The sequence below is a fragment of the Drosophila subpulchrella genome, chromosome 3R, assembly GCF_014743375.2.
Source record: "Drosophila subpulchrella strain 33 F10 #4 breed RU33 chromosome 3R, RU_Dsub_v1.1 Primary Assembly, whole genome shotgun sequence".
Classification (NCBI taxonomy): domain Eukaryota; kingdom Metazoa; phylum Arthropoda; class Insecta; order Diptera; family Drosophilidae; genus Drosophila; species Drosophila subpulchrella.
Window position 1 is genome coordinate 11,363,224 of NC_050609.1, and position 24,820 is coordinate 11,388,043.

Genomic DNA, 24,820 nt, shown 5'->3' on the forward strand with positions numbered 1-24,820 from the left:
GTGGTAGTTTGATGCGGAAATAACAGCGGTATTCCTGTAATTTTACACTGTCACAAAATATGAATGATATTTATATTGGTTTCTAAAGAAAACTAATGGTGGTAAAATATTTTTTTTTCTTCTAGGGAAATAAATAAATTATTAGTCGATAGTATAACTTAAAAAAATTATTATTTATTTTTTAGCTCCATTATATTTAATATATTTTTAAGTCATAACCTCAATAATATCTACTCCTCTACTCCCCTACAAAAATATACCTTTTATGGCGTTTTGAAAGAAAACTAATGGTGTTAAAATTTTCTTTCTTCTAGGGAAATAAATAAATTATTAGTCGATAGAATAACTTAAAAAAATTATTATGTATTTCTTAGCTCCATTATATGTTATATATTTTTAAGTCATAATCTAAACAAAATCTATAACATGTTAATCACTTTCTCAGATTAAAAGTTAGTTTTATTTGTTTGTTATACATATTTCACAGTTTAAAAAAGGTTTTCAATTGGTTGAAGTCAATTAATTCAATTTCGTATGCACGAATAAAAACGTTTTTTAAGAACATACTATTGACAACTTATATTTAAAAACGTTTCTGTATCGTCTTAAATAGTTTAGATGTTTTGTTTATAGTAAATCATTTAATGTTTAACTTAAAACAGATTTTCATATGACAACTTTACAATTGTACATTGAATATATATATATATATTGAATGAATATATATATTGAAATATATATGTATTTTTATGGTGAAAAATAAACAAGTAAATAAAACTAATGCCCACTGTACTTGGTACTGAAACGGGTTTGTGGGAAAGCTTTCCTCACCAGCTTTCGCTGATATCGGGTGGCAACGTCTTGGGTTTATCGCAACCTCAGAGGTTCAGAGGTTTTAGTTTGCATTTGCAAATCTCATCAGAAAAAAGAGGTGTCATCATGTCGCTTTGGAGCCACGTACTGGATGCCCTGTTGGCACTGGCCCACATCCTCAGCGATCGCCTGCTGGAGTTCGTTTTGGGATGGTATCTGGGTGACCACAAACGGGTTGCGGGTCCACCAAGCTTGGAACAGCAGTCGCTGCTGACCAAAAGCGCCGTGGAGTTGGCCCAACAGGTTCGGGAGCGTAAGCTGCGGAGTTACGACATCGTGAAGGCCTATTGTGAACGGATCGAGAGTGTTAATCGGGATCTGAATGCCGTGGTGGATGGTCCATTTCCGGAGGCCTTGGATCAGGCGCGCGAAATCGACCGGAAGTTGGCCAAAAAGGAGTACACCGATGAGGACTTCCGGCGTAAGCCCTTCCTGGGTGTACCATTCTCCACCAAGGATAGTGCCGCTGTGGCCGGAAAGCTCCATACCTTGGGTTTGGTATGCCGAAAATCTGAACGTTCGACAGAGGATGCCGAATGCGTTCGCTTGATGAAGGAAAGCGGTGCCATCATCATCGCCACCAGCAATGTTCCGGAGGTCAACAAGTGGATTGAGTCGAGGAATATGCTGATTGGTGGCACCAACAATCCTTATGATCTCCGACGGTCTGTGGGTGGATCTTCGGGTGGAGAAGCCGCTATGATCGCCGCCTGCTGTACGGGCTTTGGCTTGGGAACCGATATCGGTGGTTCCATACGTATACCAGCCTTTAATTGCGGTGTCTTTGGGCACAAACCCACTTCCGGAGCAGTAAATATGGCTGGTTGCACGTTTAGAACCGGCAAAGAAAAGGACACAATGGTTTGCGCCGGTCCCATGAGCCGTTTCGCCCGAGATTTACTGCCCATAATGCAGGTTCTTGTGGAACCCTCGCTGAAACCCAAGCTGAAATTGGATGAGCAGGTGGATTTGAAGGGTCTGCGCTACTTCTATGTGTCCTCCAATGGCATGGCTCAGTGCAATCCCATAAACCGGGAAACTGAAAGAGTTATGTACAAGATACGTAAACATTTCGAGAGCCTGTGTGGCAAGGAAGTGCGACATGCCAACATACCCAATACCCAGTTGACCGGCAAGATGTGGCGCTATTGGATGACCCAGGAGCCGGCCAACTTTAATCTCTTGCTGGGAAACGGGGCCGAACTCAATCCGTTTGTGGAGCTCTTCAAGAAGATCCTGGGACAGAGTGACTACAGTATGGCCGCCATCTATGGACTGATCGATAGTGTGCTGCCCAAGGAAAAGGAGAAGCTGATGCGGGAGGCCACGGCAAAGTGCAGGAAATCAGTCCAGGATTTGCTCGGCGATGATGGGGTTCTGTTCTTCCACAGTTCTCCGAGGACAGCGCCCTTCCACTTCTATCCGCTGATCAAGTTCAATGATTTCGCCTACTTCAGCCTGTTCAATGTGCTCCATCTGCCGGCCACTCAGGTGCCCATGGGTCTCGACTCGAAGGGCATGCCCCTGGGCATCCAGGTGGTGGCCAATCCGAATAACGATCGACTTTGCCTGGCGGTTGCCGAGGAACTGGAGCGGACCTTTGGCGGCTGGGTGCCTCCATTTCCCCTGAAACAATAGATGTCCTATATGATCAAATAATTGTTTAAGTACTTTAGGTGTCGGTAACGCTGGAGACTGTCGCTTGTGGCCTTTGTTACAGGAATTTAATAAAATATACTCCTCTACAAAAATATACCTCTTATGGCGTTTTGAAATTACGGTTTCACTCCTTTTAAATATTATTCATTGTATTTAAAAAGAAATTTGAAAGTTGTAAACTTTGCTTTAATCTAGTTGTACCAAAAATCAGCTGTTCCTTAATCTGGCAACTTCTTGAAAATGTATGGTGTTGCCAAACTAACTAGAGTTTAAATAAGGCCGCCAAAAAAAGAAATAAATTACATAGATTCCGTGAAGGTTTCCGTTTTTTTATTCTTTCCCGACAAATTTTGACTTAATATAACAATTACTTAATATGGTAAATTCCATATTTTATTTTATATTAAACGGTTTTATTATTTTATTTATTAGTTTACTTTTATTAAATCACATATACATTAAAAGAACATGCAATCAAAGGTAAATTTGTTTGTTATACAGCGTGTTGATAAGGAGATTTCAAGTATTTGCCTCTGAAACAGGAGAATTTGTTTTCGTTTAGTAATGCTAGCCCTTGACCATGATGGATCTGTATGAAATACCTCTAAGGCTTCTTGGTGGTTTTTGGTTTCCATGGATCTACATATACATGGCCCCAAGCAGTATGGAAGATGGGATTCTCAGGAGAAGATTTGTTAAATATCGACATGTCAAATTTTTGTGGGATGGTGAAGGATCGTCCCAGAAGAAACAGAAACAGGATTCCGGAGATCAACAATTTCAACGCGATCATTGTGAGCGATAGAAACAAACTGAATAGCTTATTCAATAAAAATATTTTAAAAATGTTTGTAGGTGTCAAAGCAAAATACTAATATAGCTAGAGAATTTGAATATATAAATAAATGCACGAGAGGGCTCCCTATCGTCTGGTCGCTGTCTCTTTCATGGAATGTGACGAATTTGTTGTCCAATAAACAAGAGAAAATGCTCTTCTTCTTTCTTGTACCTATATTGGCTTGTTCTTTTATTTAATACTAGGTGAATCACTTTGTTTATTTTTAAGCCACGTGCCGCCATGCCTTATTTTTTTTGAAAAAAACAAATTTAATTTTTTAAAATAAGTTTGATTTGCTTTCGAATATTAATCGTTATCAGCTTGATTTGTTTACTTTCCCGTGTACATAAAGACAAACAAAATAACACCCGCTGGGTTATCTGATGAACTTTGTTTATACTGTTTTTGAACTCAGAAATGTTGTCAACCCATGTATATGTTGCAGACACAAAACCATTTTTTTTTTGCGAAAATGGTAGGAACATATATTTTTTAAATTAATTACAAATATTGAAGAAAATAAACTAAACTTTATTATTAGGTAGCAATATGCATTTACATAAAGTTATTTCAAAATTAAAGTTCATATTATAAATTTATAAAGTGTAATGCTTGAGTTGATTATAATTTTTTGATATATTTATTTACTCATTTATTTTTTTAAAAATGTTCTTAATTTGCTCGCTCTTTCATTCCATGTCGAGGGAGTAGGTTTGGGTTTTTTGTTACTCAACCCTGTCATATCGCTGGGATTCTCAGGATTCATGTTAAGCATATCCCGGTTGAGACCTGAGTTCACGGTGGGTTGGGCCAAAAGTTGTCCCAGGAACAGCAGGAAGACGATCCCCAGAGTCACACAAGAAACGTTCATTTTCGGTCACTGTCAAAATGGTTCTGCCGTTAAAGAATCAAAGCTACGAAAACGAAAGCGCCGATCTTATCAATTGAGAAGAACCAAGAAGTCTGTATTGACTGAGTTGTACTATTATCAAGCAGATTGCTCTTTTTACTTAGGTAAACATGGCTGGAGATTTGTGAAAGCGGCTATGTTTGTTATTATTGAATGCGCAAGATGTTCAATTTCGTATTAATATACAATTTAGTAACATGAGTCAGGAAAAACGTAGTCTTCTTTTCAAAAACATTTATTCATTAGTTCTTGGCAAATGATTAGAATCATAATCATAATAATAATATTAATTAATAATTAATTAATAATTATTAATCTAGATCTAGGTCTAGATGTATGTTATTTTTATTTCATTTCTCTGTTTATCCCATATGTGATGATCGTAATGATTAATTCCAATGGCCATCCTGAAGATGTAGTTAGGCGCAGTTGAGTTACTGGTTTCCGGCTGGATCGTCGTGGGTTGTCCCGAAATATATGCCAGGAGCATCAGAAATGCGATCCCCAGTGCCACAAATCTCGACGCGATCATTTTCAACGATAGGAGCTTACTGAACTATTCGTTTAAGCTTTAAAGCTTGAAAACTGTAGAGAGATACTGCTCTCATAATCATATATTATTATATTCAGTCTCTTGTTATCTGTATCTGTATATATACAAATGTAGTCAATCATGGTGTTTATAATGTATAACTTTATAACCTTTTTTAATCGTTTTCATCAGTGGCGGTACCAGTTTGTTGAGTAGTATCCAAAAATTTGATATAAAATACATATTATATCTACTTTATAACCCTAGTAGGGGGATCTATCCCCTATACAACCCCCCCAGCCCGTGGATCCGCTCATAGAGTGCCACCGGGTTTTCAATAACGTTTTGGGATAGAAACATTACCTTTTTTAATTCCTGATTCGTTGTTTTGTGTGAATTATTTAAAAGCTAGTTTCTGCCAATACCAAGCAATATAAAAATACAAAACCTGGCTTAACTTAGAAGAAAAAGAAAAAAGACAAAAAGACAAAGTTGAGATGTTCATCTGAGCTAATTTTAATCTAGTATTGATTAGAAATCGGCAACCATACCCTCTAAAACATTGCTATGTGGGACCTCTGAACTTTGTTGGTCGGGCAGAGATAGATGGTTTTGGTGTCAGGAAACACTTAACCCAAAACTTCCCGTTGCCAGGCAGATTAGTTGGGGGTTCGAAGATGTCGCGCTGTCAACAATTAATTTGTCTCACACACGCACAACGCATATGGACAACTTTGTGGGGTCCCTTTTCTTGGACCTGCAAGGGGAATATATGCATCCAAGCCCATTCTCCAACTTACCTTTTATCTATATATATTCTTAAAAAGGGGTATATTTTCTTTGACCGAAAGCTGGCACTTAACTTATAGATAAATACAAAAATAAATATCCGACTGCCTAATGAAAAATAAAACCATTTCAAATAATAATTACAAAAAATTCAGTTTTCTAACAAAATGGTGCGATTTCTATGCAGTCATTTTTTTCATCACCTTGCTTATCAGTGTTCATTTTGAAATAGCAGACTTAAATTTAATCGCTTTGATTTGACTTAAGTTTTGTTATGCATGCATTGAAAATTTTAATTATTATTTGCTCTTCAGAAATTCTAATAATTTCGAATTTCATTTTTTATATGACTTTTACTTACTTGATTAACTTTAATCGTAAAGTACTTTAATAAAATATCATTATTTGCCATTGGGTGCGATAAGGTTTAATTAATATATGACTTCAAGCGTACAGCTAGCTGGTATAAAACTAATGATTCTTAGAGGGTATCCTCTATCCTCAGCTTGATTATCCAAAGGCATCCTCGTTGGCCATAAATTTTGTGCAACACGAAGGTGACTTTTCACCCTGTCTCGTCTGGCTGGCTTTGTCTCATTTACCTTTCCGTCCGGTTTCGCTGACCGAGCGGCAAATATGCCTTAATATTCCGAATGGACATGGACCCGTGCTAAAGTCAAGTTGTGGGTCTGTTGTGCAATTGTCCAAGTATCACGACTATTTCCATTATTGCCTGCTTTTGTTGTTTGTCGTTTCGTTTCGGTTGTGTTTCTGTTTTTGAAATATTAACGACGCCCTTTTGCTGTTATTTTGGACCCTCCTGGGCCCCCTCATCGTCTCAGTTCATAACTTTGCTCTCAAGTATTTGTGCCTGCATTTTATGTTTTTGCCGGGATTATCTTTTCACAATGGAGTGGATGCCATACCGTATCGTATGTAAATATGGACATATGCATGCAGGGGGACTTTTGGTGCCTGTAGATGAGGCAAGGCTGTTAAATCGCTGGCGTTATTATTCCACATTAGCAATATTAGCAAAATAGGAAAGTGTATTTTCTGACTTGACAAAATCCTCTTCCATACTCTTCTCCTGTCTAAAAATTCGTTGGCTTAGAAATCACCAAGAAATCGATTACTTCTGTTAGTAATTCGTAAAGTTTTTAAGACTGAAATTTTAGTTTGTTTAACATGTACCTCATTATTTTATTGGCAAAGGCTACATACCATAAGTACTGAGAGGAAATCCCATTCTTTTTATAAACTCAGGCATTCCTTTGCTGCCAACAAAAACTCAATGTTATATCCTTTGGCCTTTTGTGTCTCAAATGTGAAATTATGAATATGGGCAGAAAAAAAGTGGCTGATTTTCAGTATCCGCGCTTCGTCGTCGAGCCTTTGACAAATCCACAAATCCAGCTACTAAACAGCAATTTTTTATGGACTCCCCCGAGCCCCGAACCCCGAACCCCGAGGAACATTTGCCTATGCTGAACACAAAAAAAAGTAGTTTGACTTTATACGTTTTTTTTTCTGTGATTATTTGCTGTAGGAAAAACGTCTACATTGTTGGAATTCCTTTTGCGAAAATTGCCACGTGACACAAAGGCGTCTGGAGCACACACAGAAAGCGCCTTTTATTGGCCTCCTGCAACACCACATTTGGTGGGGGTTTTTTTTGTGGATGGTTACCCTAACCAGGGTTCCCGGGGTTCGTGGAGCTGGCCAACACACAATAGGCCCGAAAATGACGTTGCAACAATTAATGTGAACAGTTTTGCAGTCGTCCTCGACGCTGTCGTCGTTGTTTGGCCGTGATTTATAACGTGCATAAAATTTGCGATCCCTGGCAAGCACCTACCCGGCCACAATGCCAGCCCCCCAAAAATTTGTCAACGGGCATTTCGAATGGAAATGGAGCTGAGCCCTCCAGAGGATCTGGTTCGGTTCGTAATTGATTAACCAAACAGGCGACGTGTTAAAATATTTATTTCTAATGTTTCGGTGTGATAGTTCTTGGGAAAAAATCTACGTGTCCCCCTTAGATTAAAATATATTTTATCTGATGATATGAAATTGTGTCTCCAAAAATATATGCATGTATCTAATTAACTCTCTTTTTGTTAAACTTTTTTTTTTAAAAACATTTTGTCAACAAAAACATAAAAAAATATTTATTAATAACAATATATGTCTGCACTTTGATAATCTCTCCTTGTTAGACTTCTTTGGAAAAACAAAAATATAATAAACAATTTTTATTCAAAAATGTATAATATTTTATAACCTGAATTAAATGACCATTTTTATTATTTCCTGTTGCTTTTATTTATTTTATTTTATTACGATTGAATGTTAAAAGTCAACCTAATCTTTAATAATTGAGTAATTAAAATATATTTTAAAATGGTATAGTATAGAGCATGATTCATTAGAAGATCCTGGTTCGTTTGAACTAGTTCCCTTAATATTTTCGCTCAAATCAACTCTGATGTTTGTGCTTTTTGTGGTTTTGGGACACTCCAGTTGCCACGCCCCAGTTGGTAATTTATTGATAGTTGCCAGTTTCATTCGCTTCTAATAAGCTGACCCCCCTTCGAAGGTCCTTTACTCAACCCCCTTCATTCCTTTCTGTCTGGGGGTGCATATTTGAAAACTATTTCCACTGTGTGATAATTTATGTGGCAAGTACAAATTACATAATCGTTTGGCCGTTTATGCAAATTAATTGAAAACTTCTCCCTCAATCCAAAACGCTCTCTCGATCTCCTGCTACATTTGTTTTCCTTTTCAATTTCCATTTTTGCAAATCTTTGTCTGACATTTGCCACTCGTTTTCCTCTGTTTTTCACCCTGTTCCCATTTGGCCTTTTGCAGTCGGTGCAATTTTTCCTTTCCAATTTACAATAAAATTCAATAAGGTGTTGGGGATGGACTTAATGGAGATTGACTGACAGTGACTGCCAAATGTGTGTGTTCCGGGGCTTTTCACGTGTACGTACACGTATTCGTGTGTGTAATGCAATTTTATGTGTACTGGTGTATTATATATTGGCTTGTGTGTGATTTTATTTTTTCCCAATTCTAAGTCTGATTCTAAGCTGTTATTTTTGTTGTTGCTTGAAAATAACTGCTTGGAAAACCTGCAGGTTGACATGTCCAAAGGTTTAAAATAAATTGAAATATTTTAAGGAAGACCTTGGGCGAGTTTTGTATTATACTTTGCGCTGTTCTTCTTGATAAAGGTAATAATTGAAAAATATATAGTATAGATATAGAATATAATTATAAACAAACTAGAAGTAAGGAGTAAAAAAATTTATATTTGTTTTAAGGATTTTAAAAATAGAACCATGATTTATTGTCATTTACCATTTTACCTTACTCTTTGTACTAAAACTTCTATAAAATGATTTTTTTTATTTGTTTTTTCCCACTCTTTCTAAATGTACGTTCATTACTGCAAATGGCATGGCAGCTGTGGAGAGCAACAATTTTTAACACGCATACGCACTGTTGCACTTGCATAAAATATAATGTCTCAATTTTAGAATTATCTCTAGAGCCTCTACACCCCGTAACCTGAAAATTCAGAATTCTTTAATTTTTAAACTAGCAAATACATATAAAAAATTGCAAGTGCTGAGCAAAAAATAAAATATATATATGTGTATATAGATAGAGATGGAGGTTACAGTGACTTCGAGTGGATTTTGCCAGCAGTTTGCAACCTCTGCACAATCAGCAAAAGTCAGCCAGCTATGAACAAAACTTAAACAGACAAAACAAAGTGCAAAGTGGAGGCGGGTGGCTCTTGCAGTTGACATTTATAAATTTCACACGCAGGGCGCGTGAAATGGCGTCGTCGTTTTAAAGTTGAAACATTTGCGTAATTAGCTGGTGACTCTGCCGTTGCTTGGTGGCAGCCATCCTCGAAGGTGCAACACCATAAAACTATAGAAAAAATAAAATAAAAAAGCCCACAAAAGCTCCATGAAAACAAGTCAAGGGAACAACTTTAAGTGTTGGCGCAAATTACGTACCAAGAACTTAATTAAATTGTAACCATTTCTCCGTTTTTTACATTCTGTCTGCCTTTTTTGTTGGCCCTGTTGGCTTTTGGCCAAATGCATGTTTGCAAACTGAAGCGGCTGACAATTAACTAATGTCAGCCGCGAAAAGTTTCGCCTGGAGATGTGGGTGGCTTTCTCAACTTATGACTGTGTGTTCCTTTTCCGGTTTGGAAACTTCTGTTACTACGTCTGTAAATAAAAAAACTGTAAAATAAAAATCATTTGCTATATTTAATTAAGAAATAATCGCAATCAATATATTCCTTAGCCATTTACTTAGATTGAATTTCTAAAGGACTTAGCTAATTTTAAGTCCTTTGTTTTATGTCATTGCAATCTATAAAAAAAGCTTAAAAAGCTAAAATCATATTTATATAGCCATTACTTTTTAAAATAAATTCCGTCATTTCAGTGTCATAGCACCATTATTAAATAGAGTATTTTTTGGTTCTTTACAGGATCACTTTTTAATTGTTCTAATTGTGGGAAGTTCCCAAAAAATACCTTAAAAGGTTAAAAGGTTACAGCCGTACAAAAATATATACAATTGTTCTTTTATTTAAGTTAAGATAATGTACTCACACTTTATTGAAATACACCATTTGTCATTCATTCGCATTAAATGACATCGTTGAGAAATCCACTGACATCTGTCTGTTTTATTGTGCGTAAAGTCAACCGATAAGCAATTTTTTTACTGTGCGACATTTCGGTTGCCACTAAGTGAGCCTTATCAATCGCGAAATGTCCTGGCGAAATCATCGACATAATGGTCGTTGGTCGTATCACGTTTGTCGCTTTATGCCGTCTGCTTATGAGCATTATATCTGCATTGTCACCTTGTTGGCCATTTAACATGAACGGGGCGTCCTTTCCTGAATCCCGGATCACGGATCCACCCACCTGGCCCACCCCCTCTGGCCCCCTTATCACTCGGCCATCCGTATTCCCTTTGCCAGGGTTTTAAGGACATCGCTGTCATCGTTACTGTTACGGGCACTCCCCCCATTTCTCGACCTCCCATGTCGTGTTGCTCGGGCTAGGAGTACGAAAAAATGCTTTCTTTTGTTTCTTTTTTTTTTTTTGATAGATTCACTTTCCGTGGGATAAGAGCGAGGGTTTCGATTCAATTAGAAGAGGGGACCATTACCGATATTACAAAAAGAAAATCCTATAAGTTAGTTTAGTCAATAGAAAATAAAACGTTTCGATAACTTAACGATAGGAAGTATTTTATATAGACAGACTTTTTTACAACAAGCTTAATTTTTCTTTAAAATTTAAAATAGGGCTGACATTACTGAAATAATGAAAGAAAATGTTCTTTTGAACAAAGTTTAATCATTGAAATATAAATATTATTTATGATCAGTAGCCTAATACTACACTATTTATTAAGAAAGGCTTTTTTTAGGAACTTAAATGGATAGGGATGGAAAATGTTTGTTGTATATAATAATAATATATATATTTTTAATTATAAGATAAATTTTGCCTTAATTATAAATTCATACTAAATTTGTATTCAAATATTTAAGCATAATTTTTTCCTTTAAAAATCTTTTTATTTTATTATATTATATATGTATATTATTATTATATGGTTGTTCTTAAACTTATATTTTTATCAAAAACTCTATCCATTTTTTTCTGCGCATAGTGAAATGGTAGTTCAGTTAGCGAATACAAATTTCGTTCCAAACAAGTTTCCCAGTCATCCTAACGTGCTCATTTGAGTGGAATCACTTAATGGTTTTATGCGCTTATCATTATCATCCCAGCGGCGAGTTTGGCGGAACGACTAGCGAATGGCCAGGCCAGGACCCCTTTTGGACTGAGGGATACAATGGCCAGGACCAGGGGATGGGATGGATGGATACGGACAGGACAGGACCGACGGAACTCTTCGCCGCAGTTGATTCAATCAAATTTGTTTGCTTGTTCGCGGACATTTTTATCTGGCGGATGTTTGGCTCGCTGTCAGCGCTAAAAATGTTTGCGCCGCGTCATTGTTTTAATGCGAAACACGCTAACACACACACACTTTGGATTTCTGGGCCTAATGTTTCACTTTTCAGAGCGTGACGGGGAAAGGTGAAAGGTCGCCAGCACGGCCCACAAATAAGGAAGTAATATGTCGCCGCCATGGTCATCAAATACAGACGAGGGTTTGTTCTCCTCCTGGAATTTGTTGGGTGCCGTATTTGCATGAGAAAAGTATAGTACACTCATAAAAATATTAAAAATAATTAAGTTTGCTGAACATTTAATTTTTGTAGACCATCTAATAAACCTAAGTTATATTTTTTTATGTTTATTCTTGAAAGGCAGCTATTGGATTAATAAGTTAGAAATATGTATAATTGAGTTTTTTAAAGTCAACTTATTTTTATATTTTTTATTAAAGTTCAGCCATTAATAAAATATAATAAAAATAAAAAAATGAAAATAGGGCAAAAAAATTAAGTTTATTTTTTTCAGATTAACCATGTGTTTTACATCTAAAGCATTCCGGCGCAGTGTCGAATATCTCCAATGTAAAATTAAGACCATGATTACGAGCCGATTTGAAAAGGATCACGGCATAATTGGCCGTAGGACCTCCTTCGAGCAAAGAAGCCTTGCCTCCTTTCGATTCGCTATTGTCGGTGATCACAATTGCGCTTATTTTATGTTGCTGTTTTGTAAATGAATAAATTCTTAATTAAATGGTGATCTTATCTTGTTTTTCTTTTTTTTTTACCTGAGGTTCAAAGTTTATTTTCTTTTCGATGACGCGGAAAAACTTTTTCGGTTGCACGATTTGCTCTTTATGGATTAATCTGGCGCCTTTTTTCAATACCCCAAAGTGTGTACTTCCATCGTGACTGCCAAAAACCACACTCACTAATGCTACGATTGCAATCGCCACAGAAATTCTCTTTACAAAATATATCATGATCCTACGAAAGCTGATTTTAAAATGAATAAATATTTGTCCAATATGCTATGGTAAAGTAACGCAATTATTTACTTATAAATGTATTAGAAACGGTGTAAAAAATTTAAAATGCTTGAAAATTGCATTAGACTTCGACAAACTGTGTATTTAATTATTTACCAATCGGTTTTAGAGTTTTATTATTGCTATAAATTTTAATATTAAAGTCGAGATAATAGTTCCTCCTGGCCGAAAATTTGATGAAACAGTAGATATTGTTCGGTCCACCGTCAAGAAGAGCTCCTTCGGCTCCAAAAGAAGATCTATGGTTGTTTGTTAGTACGATGGCGCTAATCACTTTCGGATCACTCTTAAAAACCACATTTTAACTTAGAGATGGAAATAATATTAACTGATTGTATTTACCTTTTGTTTATAGTAAAACTTGTGCGCGATTTTGCCGGCTTTTCTTCCTGGCACAAATATATTTTGATTGTGCAGTAGAATATCGGATGGATTCAAGTGTCCGATAATGGCAACGTGTTTGGCAAGCGTCAAATGGTGGGTGAACCAAAGTAGAACGATCGGCCACAGGAATTGAAAGGATATCATTTTTAAAACTCCTTAAAAAACATATAATATATATAAATACCCATGATTTCCAAATGTTTCACACTCACTTATAAGAACTTTTAAAAGCAATTCGTTAAACCTTAAAAACCGAAAAAAGATGTTTTTACTTAATTGATTGAACCATAGCTAATTTGATTTAACGCATATATGCTACACATTTTTTTAAACTATTTGCATTTTTGAAATGTTTTTATTCCCCCCAAAGGGTTTTTTAGTAGTCTAGCATTACTTGATTTTTACCACTCATCTTTATCGGGGTTTGGCCCCTTGTCAGCTCTTCGGCAGCAGTGTTGCGCCCCCTTTTCTTCATTCAATTCAACCCCTCTTGGTCGTTGCCACTGTCACTGGCATTGAACCGCATTTGTTTAAAAGATTGATGACCAACAATTGACTGCAGGCCCGTATCACTCCGCCTACTTTTTCTGCTCCTGACATAATGCGCTCAATATTTATGAGCCGCAAGTCCGGACAGACACTTCAAGTTTCCCGTAATCGAGGAAGAGCAATGAGTAACAGCCATGACCTGTAAAAGTTGCGGAATGATTTCATTAATTTAATGTACAACAATGTGACTTGTCACTTGTCAACTTTTTGGTTGGAACTCATTCCGAGGGTAAATCAGTTCATATTAGTCTAATGCCCGAAGGAGGGGACTATAAAACTCACTTAGTGCCGAGGAAAGTTTGCCGACAACATGTCATTGATTTCATACACGCTGCATGCCCAGGACGAAGGCAAAAAGGACAGGACAAGGATCTTAAAAAGTGTCGTATGCAGGCAGCGATGCATCATCATGGTTGTCAGCCACATTTACTCGACATTTAACTTATGCCAAGTGCAGATTCGGTGGAGTCGGAAAAATGAGGGTAAAACTGAAAGGAAGGATGTAAAGTCCTCGGTGGGAAGATTTAATTTTAATGCGACCGAGGTTGAGACTCTCAGCTCAATAAAATGTTAAGAATTGTTGCTCCTTGGTAAAATAAGTGGGATACATTTTCACAGCACTTAGAATATCTCGAAAATCATTTTTATTTTATTTGGCAAGTATGAATAATATTTAATGTAATATTTTATTTTTCTTGGATATACAAATTCAATATTGTTTAACAAAAGTATTCCTTTATTTGATTTATAAAGGATTTATCAAAACTCTTCTTTTCATTTTGCAAAAAATATAATTAAGTTAAAGAACTATGAATATTATCTCTTAAATATCAGCTGTTGATTAAAGGTCCTTCCTTTTCCAACCCAAATGAGCAATTCCGGAAGACCAAATTAAGGATGTGGAGTCAACGCGAAATGAAACCCCTAAATAACGCAGTCAGCTACTTTATCACCCAGAGAAATTGTCACCCCAGCGAAATGGGAAAGACCCCATACTAACCTAATGACAGACCACCCAAAGACCCATCCATCCATTCCATTCGCCATCCAAACGATACTACGGCAGACTTTTACGGCACTTTTCATTAGCAGCCACACTTGTTGTCGCGGGGTGCCAAACTTTCTTTTGTATCTATAAAATGTCTTGCTTCTGGTCTTTTTATTTCCCACCCACTTTCCCCCTAGTGGCAGTTATTAACCCTTAACCACACGTTACCATTTATAACCCGAACAAAGTGAACCGAGCGCGTTAAGCTGACAATGGCAACACATTTTTTCCCTTTTTTCTCGTCTATTGTGTCCGGAATCTGTTGGCAGCCACCATTCGATTGTGGTTCTTCAGCTCTTTGTCTGCGGCTTACGGCTTTTAATTCGTCCTGAGCCTCGATTCTTAAGGGTGCCCAAGTGGATTTCGCAGTAGCATCTCTGGATATTTTGTGATAATTGCCAGCGAAAATTCGACATATTTCGTTGGCATTTCCTGGAAAAAAATAATTAATCATTTCTGATTTTATATAATTGGGAAAAGATTGGAGATCCCTCAAGAGACCTCAGAACTAAGAGAATAGTTAAAAGAAATAGCTTAAAATATTATTTAAGAACAAAAAGAGAGTATATAACAAAGATAACACGATAGTTAGCTTATCAACTCGTTTCCATAGTGTTAAATTTTAAGTACTTTTGAAGATTTGATTGTTCGATTAGAGCTTGCCAGGCGATAAGGTATCTATAGTAAACTAATTAATTGAAATATTATTACTTATAATAAGATACCCGTCTTAGACAGCTGAAGTGGGTACTCCGCAATGTGATTAATTTTTGATAGTGTGATTAATTTTTGATAAGAAGCAATTCCTGGGCTTCATATAAATAGATCTTCGATAGTGGGCCGTAGAACATTCGTTAATTGGACAGAAAAATGAAAACCATCACACTTTGCCTTCTGGTTGTGGTTTCGGCCACCTGCCTGCTGACTACTCGGGTAAGTTAACCAAAGAAATAAATTTATCATATATTTACTTTTGAAATATTTATTACCAGGCCAATTCCATAGAATCGCGTGAAAGCGACTTGGACTATGAGTTTGATTTTGAATCAGAATTGGAGGATCTGCTAGATGAATTGGATAATGACAACGACTATATGGATGTGGAGGCACAGGGCTTTATTAAAACCTGCAGAAAGATCCTTCGCAAGGCTTTGAAGACAGTTCGAGGCACCAACTGCATTATCAAGGAGGTGGCCGACATCCTGAGTTCCTGCACCAACTATGTGGATGCCATCGATGACTGTGGAACAGCTATTCCCAAGGATGTGGCCAAGATTGTGGATTCCGTAAAGCAGATTATTAAAATCTGCGACGATATAATTCACTTGCATTCGAAACTTTGTGCCAAGGATGAGTCCGACGATGGCTCCATCATCAAAAACTCTTCCAAGTGCTTCTGGAAATTGTTCAAGGCCTCAATGAAGCTGACCAGAAAGATCAATAAGACCCTTAAACTGATTGCCAAATTGCCCTCAGATACTAGTTCCTGCTTCGTTAGTGCCACCAATAATGTCACGGCCTCTTTTAACTCTTTTTTGCCCAACATTAATGTCTGCATAGAGTCTATGTAAATTTTGTATGGTTTATCATGATAATTATATAGCTTATTAAATGATACAAAATAATTTACCAATGGTTTATATTCACCTTCTTACGAAATATAAAGGAAAACGGGAAAAATTAAGGGTTTCAGGCTTTTGGTACCCAAAACTGCACTTCTGGACTCCATAACTCGAGTGGATGGATCCCGATTTAGACGTGGGATACCTCCATGAATTTGTCACTGAATTCTCTAATATTCTACATTAAAAGTGTTATATTTAACGAGGGTCAAAATTTTAACCCATTTTCATGTTCAATATTTCCGTATTTCCAATGGCTTCCCGAATGGAAACCAAAAACTGCACTTCTAGATTCCATAACTTGGGCAGTTGGATGCCGATTTTGACGTGGGATACCTCTATGTATTTGTGGTGGAATTATCTAATAAACTTGATTAAAAATTCTAATTTACGTGAAGGTCAAAATTCTCACTCATTTTCATGTTCGAAATTTCCGTAATTCCAATGGCGTTCAGAATGGGACCCCAAAACAGCACTTCTAGATTCCATAACTTTCGTAATTGGATCCCGATTAAGTTGGTTGAATTCACTAATATTCTACATTGAAAATATACATATTCATAATACATAACATATTCATGTTCAATATTTCCAATGGATTTTAGAATGGGACCCCGAAATTGCACTTCTAGATGCCATAACTTGGGTGATTGGATTCCGATTAAGACATTAAAATTTCTCCTTTAACCGACCCTAACATTTTTAACAAAGTTTCATGTTCTGCCTCTAACTGCCTTTGTTCTAAGTTAATTACAGATAGTGTTATAGCTTTCTATAAATAGTAATAAGTGCAAAATTTTGGCAGTTCGATTGGAGGTCGCACGCGCGAGTTTATCAATATAATTTAAAGGAAATGAAGTATATAAATAGAAATATAATTTTTAGCAGGCACAGATAGTTCAAGTGTACCAAGATTTGCGTACTGTGTGATAATAGTAACATAATCCGTCCCTATATAAAGAACGCAAAAAGTTTGAGTTTTACACATTCATTTCTCAGCAGTCAAGAAAAATGAAAGCCTTTACATTTTTGCTTGTGGTTTTGGCTTCGGCCAGTTGTCTTTTGACTGCTCAGGTAAAATTATTAATCTAAAATATATCACTTAAAGTAAAATTTCAATATTTAATTATAGGCCAACCTTATTGAATCCAGCGAATTGAGCTTGGATACTGACTTGGAGGCTGACTTTGACTATGATTACGAAGTGGAACAACTTATGGATGAAATGGATGATAGCTACGACTATATGGAGGTGGAGGATTTTGGCGTCTTCCGTACCTTCAGGAAAATCCTTTGGGCTGCCTTGAGGACGGTTCGTGGCGCCGATTGCATTATCAGGGAGGTGGAAAGTGTGCTGGACGCTAGCAGAAACTTCCTGAAATCCGTGGAGCGCTGCGGCTCCGATATTCCCAAGGATGCTAAGGAGCTTGTCAAATCCGTAAAGGACATCGTCAGCATCTCCGACACCATCATTAAGTTGCGTGCCAAGCTGTGCACCAAGAACCGATTCATCTTGACCAGACTGTACCACAAGCTGAGGTGCTTCTTCAGGGTGTTCGGGGCCACCTTGAAGCTGGTCAGGGAGATTCCCAGGGCTCTGAGGGAGATCGCCAAGTTGCCCGCTAATGCCGGCCACTGCGTTAAGAAAGCCACCGACGACGTGAAAAGCTCTCTCACCTCCTTCTCTCCCAAAATCAAGGTCTGCCTTAAGAAGTAATTCAATACTATGAATAAATAAAAACATTGTTATTTTATGAGCATAAAAAAGGTTGCCTTACATTTAACGCGACAGAGAAATCGGTATCGCACAATATAGATCCATTGCCCTTAACTGCCTACCGCTGATAACTAGCGAAGCCCCAAAAAGATAGGGAACAATCAATTACTATTTTAATAAGTTTTGATGACCGAAAGCGGCTTACCAGAATGCGATCGATTAGTAGACCTGTACTTCATTTTTTGCTATCTTTCTATACCCTTGCATCGGGTATTATAAGTTTGGCCAGTAGTTTGTTTGGCAGTGAAGAAGATCTATAGATTTCTAATAATTTTTTTAAAAATGGTTAAAGATTTTCTAAAAGATTAAGTATTAAACGATTGCATACATTGTAACTTTATAAATAAATAAGCCATCTCGGTAACAATCAGTTTTTCAATTTATAGGTATTTTTAATTGGTTTATGGCCTCTTAATTTATCAATAAGAATACAGAATAGAAGAAAAATTAATAAAAAATTTAACTATCAAAGTTCAAGTTAACGAACTTAGGTTAATATTCATAAAAGATAGGGGATAGGCATACAAATTATAGACACTTCATTTTTGTAATATTCTTTTTCAAGTTTGCAATAAAGATTAACTTTTGAATGTACCTAATTAAATGTGGTTGCCTTTTAAATATTAGATAAGATAACGACTGTTCCAAACTTTGACCTAGCAAATCAGATGGTCTATCATCAAAACTCAAAAGGAAGTACTTCATAGGCAATCTTATAGATATCGCGGGAGGTTCAACAAGAGCTCTTGAGTTTTGTTTACTGATTGGGAAGTAAGATTTTAAATTGTTTGCTTTTAGACTCTGGGTATTTTTTCTTAACTTAACTTTTTCAAATATAATAATATTTTATTTTTTAATATAATTTAATGTTTAACACTATTAACAAAGTAGGAGAACTAAAAATATACTATCTAATTTGATGTTAAGGTAATTAATTGAAGATACTAAAACGTAACAGGGTTGCCATGGCTTTTTAATGAAATAAGGCGACAACTCTGGTTTACAAAAATTCAACAGGGAGTGCCCCAAATATTTTAGAGGTTATTTGGGAAGCCTGAAACTAGAGGCCGAGGCAAAAGACGTCAAAAGTTGTCGTGACAGGTTAATAAATTATTCAGTTCGAAGCAGCAGCAATCTGAAAATGTCACAAATAAACAATACATTTTTAAAGCTGCGAGCTCGTTTGCGGGAGCGTGATATCAAGTTGTGGGAGGATCCATACTATTTCGAGGGCGTGGGCAGTATCGAATCGGAGATGGATCGTTTGGCAAGGGACTTGAGTGCAGAACTGAGCATTGGCATATCGGATTGCCGGATTGCTCTAAACGAAATGCAGGATAGTGCTCTTAGGAAGCTGGAGGCTCGCAAGGAGTTCAATGACACTGGATTGGCCACTTTTAATGTGCGCTGTGTGGACGGCAAAGGTGTCACCTCGAAAATGATGGAGATCAAGTGCTCGCTGGGAGGCTTGGGTTCGGAACTTAAAAAGGAAGTCGCCAAGAAGCTGAAGTTAAATGATCCCAATCATGTTAAATGCATTTCCAAGGGTCGCATTATCAAATCCCACAAGACTTTGGCCTCACAGGGCTTGAAAACCAATCAACAGCTTATGGTGATACTAGGAGGTGAAAACAAGGGTCAGAAGCTGCATGAACGTATCCAGAGAATTCGTGCTGATGTGGAGATAATTGCCGATGCCGATCATCGTTTTATGGAAATGGAGGATCAAGATGGACGTCCGATATTTCTGCCACCCGATGAAAATCGATCTCTATTGATGGCCATGAGCATGTACGAAGCCTCCAGAGCTGCCATACGCAGGGAACACTTCGATGAGGCCCTACTTTTACTTCTCGAGGCCGATGAACTCTTCTCCCGTTGCAACTCGAACATTCTGGAAGCGGTGGATAACTATGCTCTCATAAATCTGGACATTGTTTGGTGTTATCTTTGCCTGAAGAGTATCACCCAGTTACCGGATGCCCAGAGGCGTTTGGAAATTTGCGAGAGAAGCTTTTTCAAGAGTTACGGCGAGCAGTTTAGTCGTTTATATTCGATGAAAGGTACCAGTTGTCCAGAAAGAGCTTTAATTATGCGCCTTCATCTCCTACAAGGTGTTCTCTTTTTTCACCAAAATCGCCGCGATGAGGCCTATGAGAAATTGGAAGAGGCTACCAAGGATTTGGATGAGTTAAGGGTCAATGAATATCAGCTTACGACACTAATGGAAATGGGATTTAAGGAATCGGATGCTCGTTTGGCTTTAAGATCCTGTGCTGGCAATGTGGATAGAGCCATACAGTTTATTCAGGAACGTGTGGAGAAAATCACTGAAGAACGCAAGAACTCGGCTCCAGCGAAGCGGGTAAATCTAGAAATGCGTGAGGCGAATTCTGGTGGAGAATGGGTGGATCCCCGTAGTGTTTGCAGACTCATGGAGATGGGATACGAAAGGCGTTTGGTTGTGGAGGCCTTGAAGAGAACCGAAAATAATCTAGATCGCAGTTTGGATCTTCTACAGCGCCATTCCGATGATCTTAGGGCCAATTTACCCGCAACACCTCCAGTCGATGAATCTCTACTTTCTACTCTTCAACAACTTGGTTTCCCAGCCTCATCCGCTCAAGCTGCTTTGGAAACCACTGATAATGATTTTCGTAAATCCATAGAATTCCTATTGAAAAGTTTCGTCAGCGAGGATGAACTACTAGGTGTTATTGAAGCCATGACTAAGTTACTAGAAGATCTCGGACCTTCGGGTTCCAATAGAGAAAATAACAATAACTCCACTCCTTTGGTAAACCTATCTACCAGCAAGATAAACTTGATCAAGTCGGTTCTTAGCCAGGCAAAGTCAGAGATGGAATCGTACAAGGCATTCAAAAGAGTCAACGACGAGTTCTCCGAAATCAATTCTCACTATTTGGACATGAAGCTAGTGCAGGAAGAGCAAGTCCTGATCGAGTATAGAAGTCTGCTGGAGCGTTGATTTCTTTATACACAGAAATTATGTAAATTTTGGAATTTTCCAAAATATTTTTAATCGCAAAGATTATTAAAATATCTCATATATTTTATGTGAATATTTTTTATTATTTGTCGATGAATTAGGTGGTATTATTCGTATTGTACAAGTAAGTTTAAATACATTGCGTTAGGAACTCCGATTTTATTTAATTACGTTTACTATAGTATACCTCCATGACATAATTTATACCACGATTACGTGGCGATGTGAAGATGACCTGCGACTTACGAAATGGTGGCAGATTACTCATAGAGATCGTACCACCTACGTTCGATTTATCCCAGAATTTAACAGCACTGACCGTGTTTCTCATTGATATCCGCACGATATGGGTAACAACTTTCTTATAGCTGGCCTTGACAACTATATTCTTCCTAAGTACAGCATCGCCCGGGTTTGGCTGTCCATATATCTGACGGATGTCGCTCCCGAGGGTCTTGTTTAAAAATGTGGTGATGAAAAATGCCAATAAAATGGTATGGAACTTCATTGATAGTACTTTTCCTTGTATAAAGAGAATACAAAGTGAATAACTGTTTCGCATTTTCAGTGTCATGCTTGATATTACTTTTTAATAGGATTAAAGTGGTTCCACTTTCAAGAAAATACTCTATTTTTAATATATGGAATATTTTGTAGGTTTTAAAGCCTTCTACAAACTATATATTTCCCTAACATAAAGCGCTCTGCAATCACAACAATTAATCATAATTTGTTGGTTTTACTCCCAGCTCCGAATCCATTTAGTTCCATCTCGACCATCCATCCAATCTCCCACCAAAAACTCAACTACTTAATGCCCGGCGAAGTATGCTATGCATTTTGGTGGCTGATGTTGCTGTTATTTGCTCACTCATGTGCATAACGTCACAGTTTTTCACAATTTTGGTTGTATTCTGTGTGTGTACTTTTTGCGTTTGGCTGACTTTGTGAAAATTAATAAGTTTCCAGACCCTCGCCAATCTGCCAATGCCATGCGAAAGTTCTGCAGATGATGGCCAAATAATTTGTCGTCCTGTTTTGTGGCGTTATTTCCGAATCGTTAAACCTAAAATAAACCCAGTTTAGCTTATTTCGTTCTTCATTCTTCGGTTTTCCCTAGTTCTTTTCTTCATTTCGTGTTTTTTCGGTTTAGGTAGATTTATTATATATGCGAAATGGCGCACAAATTTTGAGTGGCTGACATTTTCACTTGACTGCAAATTCTGTCACTTTTTTTCTCGGCTAAATCGAGCATTCAGGGGTCTCACAAAAACAGTACCTTACCAATAAGTCATTTTGCTGATTGTTTTCTATTTTAATAAATGGAAGATCTCATTGGTTACTTGGTAAAATTTATTCAGATTTTTAAAACAAGACGAAACTTAATATGTCCAACAACTTATGTCAATCGATTGGGAATATTATTACAAGGTATTTTTCATTGTTATATTTTCATTGCTTTAGTAAACCATTTAAACCTCACCGAAAGGGGTTTAAAAATTGTTTCTTGCAGTTTGGTTTGGGTTTTTCCTCCCTTTTTTCTTTTTCTCTGAGACCTCGCGTTATGACACGAAAATGCTAAAATTTGTGGGCAAAAATCGCAAAAATAGAATCGCGACAAAGAAGAAGAAATGTCAAAATGTTGTTCGAGGACGCGGCGGCCTGTCTTATTTAGTAGCGAAAATGAGCAGCGGCAGGCATATCCTTGCTGGAAAAAAAAGGGGTTTGGCAGGCAGAGGACAGCGTTTAGATTTTGTTTTTTTTCCAGGGACTTGGGGGGTTTCCCAGGGAAAAGGGTGGGAAAAATTGAAAAAAGAAAAATGGGAGGAAAATGCTTCACTGGGCCGCGCATTCTTTGGCTGATTTCCGTTGGTTGTTAGTAGAGGTTGCAGCCACACTTAGAAACTTACTACAAAATAAATTTATTTAAGCAAAATATATTTTTTAAATTTTGTTGTACTTAAAATTAAAAGTTTTTTTTATTAAAGAAATTAATTGTAAATTATAAGGTAGTGTATTTCAGTCTTTGTTGAATGAAATATAGTTTCAAAGTAGTTTCAATAAATTGTTTTAATAAATATAGTTGAAAACATTTTTTTAGCTATTTTAAAATTTCATGTACCCTTTTTGTGTTTTAAAATTAAAATTAATCATAATATTAAAAGTAAGTAAAGTAAAAGAAACACTTTTTAAAATCATCAACTTTTGAGGAACTTTCATCATCAAAAATCTGTTGTTGGATAACCTAGCTTTTTTTCATTTGTTTTCATATATTATATATTTTGTTCAGTGTACTTTACTAGTTGTTGCTGGCAGTTGTTGCCGTTGCTAGATGTTGTTGTCATCAACAGCCAGCAACATTATCATTGTAGCTGCAAGTGGCAGTTGTTGCTGCTTCTGCTGTTTGTCCTCATTATCGTTTGTCCCATGCTCCTCTCATGTCTTTTAGCATTTGCATTTCCATAATAATATCTCTTTTTTTCGTGTTCTCTGGGCAACTTTAATGGGTTTGTAATGTAAGTGAAGTGAACTCAACTCTGCTCCGCCTTTTGTGGAAAATATATGCCTTAGATTCAGATCTTAAAAGACTTAAGAACTGCACTAAAATGTAAAGCCCTGCATTTAAGTTGAATATCCCAAGGAAAACAAAAAGTTTTCGAATTGGAAAAACTCCAAAATGTTTAACATTCACCCTGAGTTAATTAAAAAAAGATTTCTCATCAACTTTTTCCGCAACTTAACCGCAAGAAGTGTCGCATAAATTACAAATTAGTTAAATCAGCCTGTGACCAACCCCCAACCGCACATACTCTCATAACTTTCCCATGGAACCTTGTGACCTTCTACCACCAAGCAGCTTCATCATCATTACCATCGTTATCATCTGTGCTTAGGAAAGTGAAAATAATGCAAATGATAAAATTATTTAATGATGCGGAAGTGCGTTGATAAGCAAACGACAAATAATCGTTGCCAAAAATACTGGCCTTACATTTGTACGGCTTTTTGTTTCTTTTAATCATGGTTATTTGGTTGAATTGCACAAAATACTGTGTATATTGTTTGGCTTAAATATTTAACAAGGGTTATTAATGATTATAATAATTTATTTCTCCCTAATAATATGAATTTTTCCATTTTTGCTTCCAATCCTAACTGACCATTTTGATAGTCAAAAAAATTCTTGTTTTGTTATGTTTTTTTTTTTTACCGAAACTCAAGTTATCCTATAAATCCCAGCTGTACTTGAGCCTATGCCAGTTGAGTTGAAATCTATTTACGTTTCGCTGGGTGCTGGCAAAAGTTTCCCTAATGAGATGAGACCAAAGTCTCATGTGGCAACAGGCGAACTTTATGTGCTCATAAAGTCAAGTTCCATCTCCACTTATCCCGTATTGGAGTTCCAAAATGATTCCATAACTTTTCTGTAATTTACATTTTCATTATGTCAACCGTTTAGCACAGAGCAGTGAGTAGAAAAATGCACAAATTAAAAGCGTGCCTTGCTTTATAGACAGTCCCATTGGATGGATAGATGGCAAAATATCTACATTTTATTTAGTCGCCACTGGTGCAATAAGTATTTGTCCCTCAGGCGGCTAAAATTAATTTGGCGCCATCGTACGAAAAAAAAGAAATACATTTGCTGGATATACTCATTAACAGAGTTCGTTATTTTGTCAAATAAAAAGCTGCATATGTCAAAGGGGTGTGAAAATGGTTGTGTTGTGGGGGTTGGGTTTTATTTCGGAAAC

The 24,820-nt window shown here is 36.9% G+C and overlaps 5 protein-coding genes and 1 long non-coding RNA gene across 6 annotated transcripts; 4 read left to right on the plus strand and 2 right to left on the minus strand.

Annotated features, from left to right (window-relative positions):
- Nucleotides 1-856: 856 nt before the first annotated feature.
- Nucleotides 857-2,628, plus strand: LOC119558593 (fatty-acid amide hydrolase 2). Its single transcript, XM_037872026.1, has one exon. It carries the CDS (start codon nucleotides 940-942, stop codon nucleotides 2,509-2,511), a length of 1,572 nt encoding a protein of 523 aa, XP_037727954.1. The 5' UTR covers nucleotides 857-939; the 3' UTR covers nucleotides 2,512-2,628.
- A 295-nt stretch (nucleotides 2,629-2,923) lies between these two features.
- On the minus strand, nucleotides 2,924-3,443 carry LOC119558607. The gene is made up of 2 exons (XR_005220305.1): nucleotides 3,135-3,443; nucleotides 2,924-3,065 (listed from the first exon to the last, which is right to left on the minus strand). It is a non-coding gene; the product is annotated as an uncharacterized LOC119558607 (long non-coding RNA).
- Nucleotides 3,444-12,118: 8,675 nt separating this feature from the next.
- LOC119563271 lies at nucleotides 12,119-12,619 on the minus strand. The gene is made up of 2 exons (XM_037876593.1): nucleotides 12,415-12,619; nucleotides 12,119-12,348 (listed from the first exon to the last, which is right to left on the minus strand). Exons 1-2 carry the CDS (start codon nucleotides 12,607-12,609, stop codon nucleotides 12,154-12,156), a joined length of 390 nt encoding a protein of 129 aa, XP_037732521.1. The 5' UTR covers nucleotides 12,610-12,619; the 3' UTR covers nucleotides 12,119-12,153.
- Nucleotides 12,620-15,514: 2,895 nt separating this feature from the next.
- On the plus strand, nucleotides 15,515-16,273 carry LOC119561837. The gene is made up of 2 exons (XM_037875322.1): nucleotides 15,515-15,589; nucleotides 15,649-16,273. The coding sequence occupies exons 1-2, from the start codon at nucleotides 15,527-15,529 to the stop codon at nucleotides 16,225-16,227; spliced, it is 642 nt and encodes a 213-aa protein (XP_037731250.1). The 5' UTR covers nucleotides 15,515-15,526; the 3' UTR covers nucleotides 16,228-16,273.
- Nucleotides 16,274-17,289: 1,016 nt separating this feature from the next.
- Nucleotides 17,290-17,995, plus strand: LOC119553054. Its single transcript, XM_037863171.1, has 2 exons — nucleotides 17,290-17,352; nucleotides 17,411-17,995. Exons 1-2 carry the CDS (start codon nucleotides 17,290-17,292, stop codon nucleotides 17,993-17,995), a joined length of 648 nt encoding a protein of 215 aa, XP_037719099.1.
- A 1,149-nt stretch (nucleotides 17,996-19,144) lies between these two features.
- On the plus strand, nucleotides 19,145-21,104 carry LOC119556301 (NEDD8 ultimate buster 1). Its single transcript, XM_037868381.1, has one exon. The coding sequence runs from the start codon at nucleotides 19,197-19,199 to the stop codon at nucleotides 21,042-21,044; it is 1,848 nt and encodes a 615-aa protein (XP_037724309.1). The 5' UTR covers nucleotides 19,145-19,196; the 3' UTR covers nucleotides 21,045-21,104.
- Nucleotides 21,105-24,820: the final 3,716 nt, after the last annotated feature.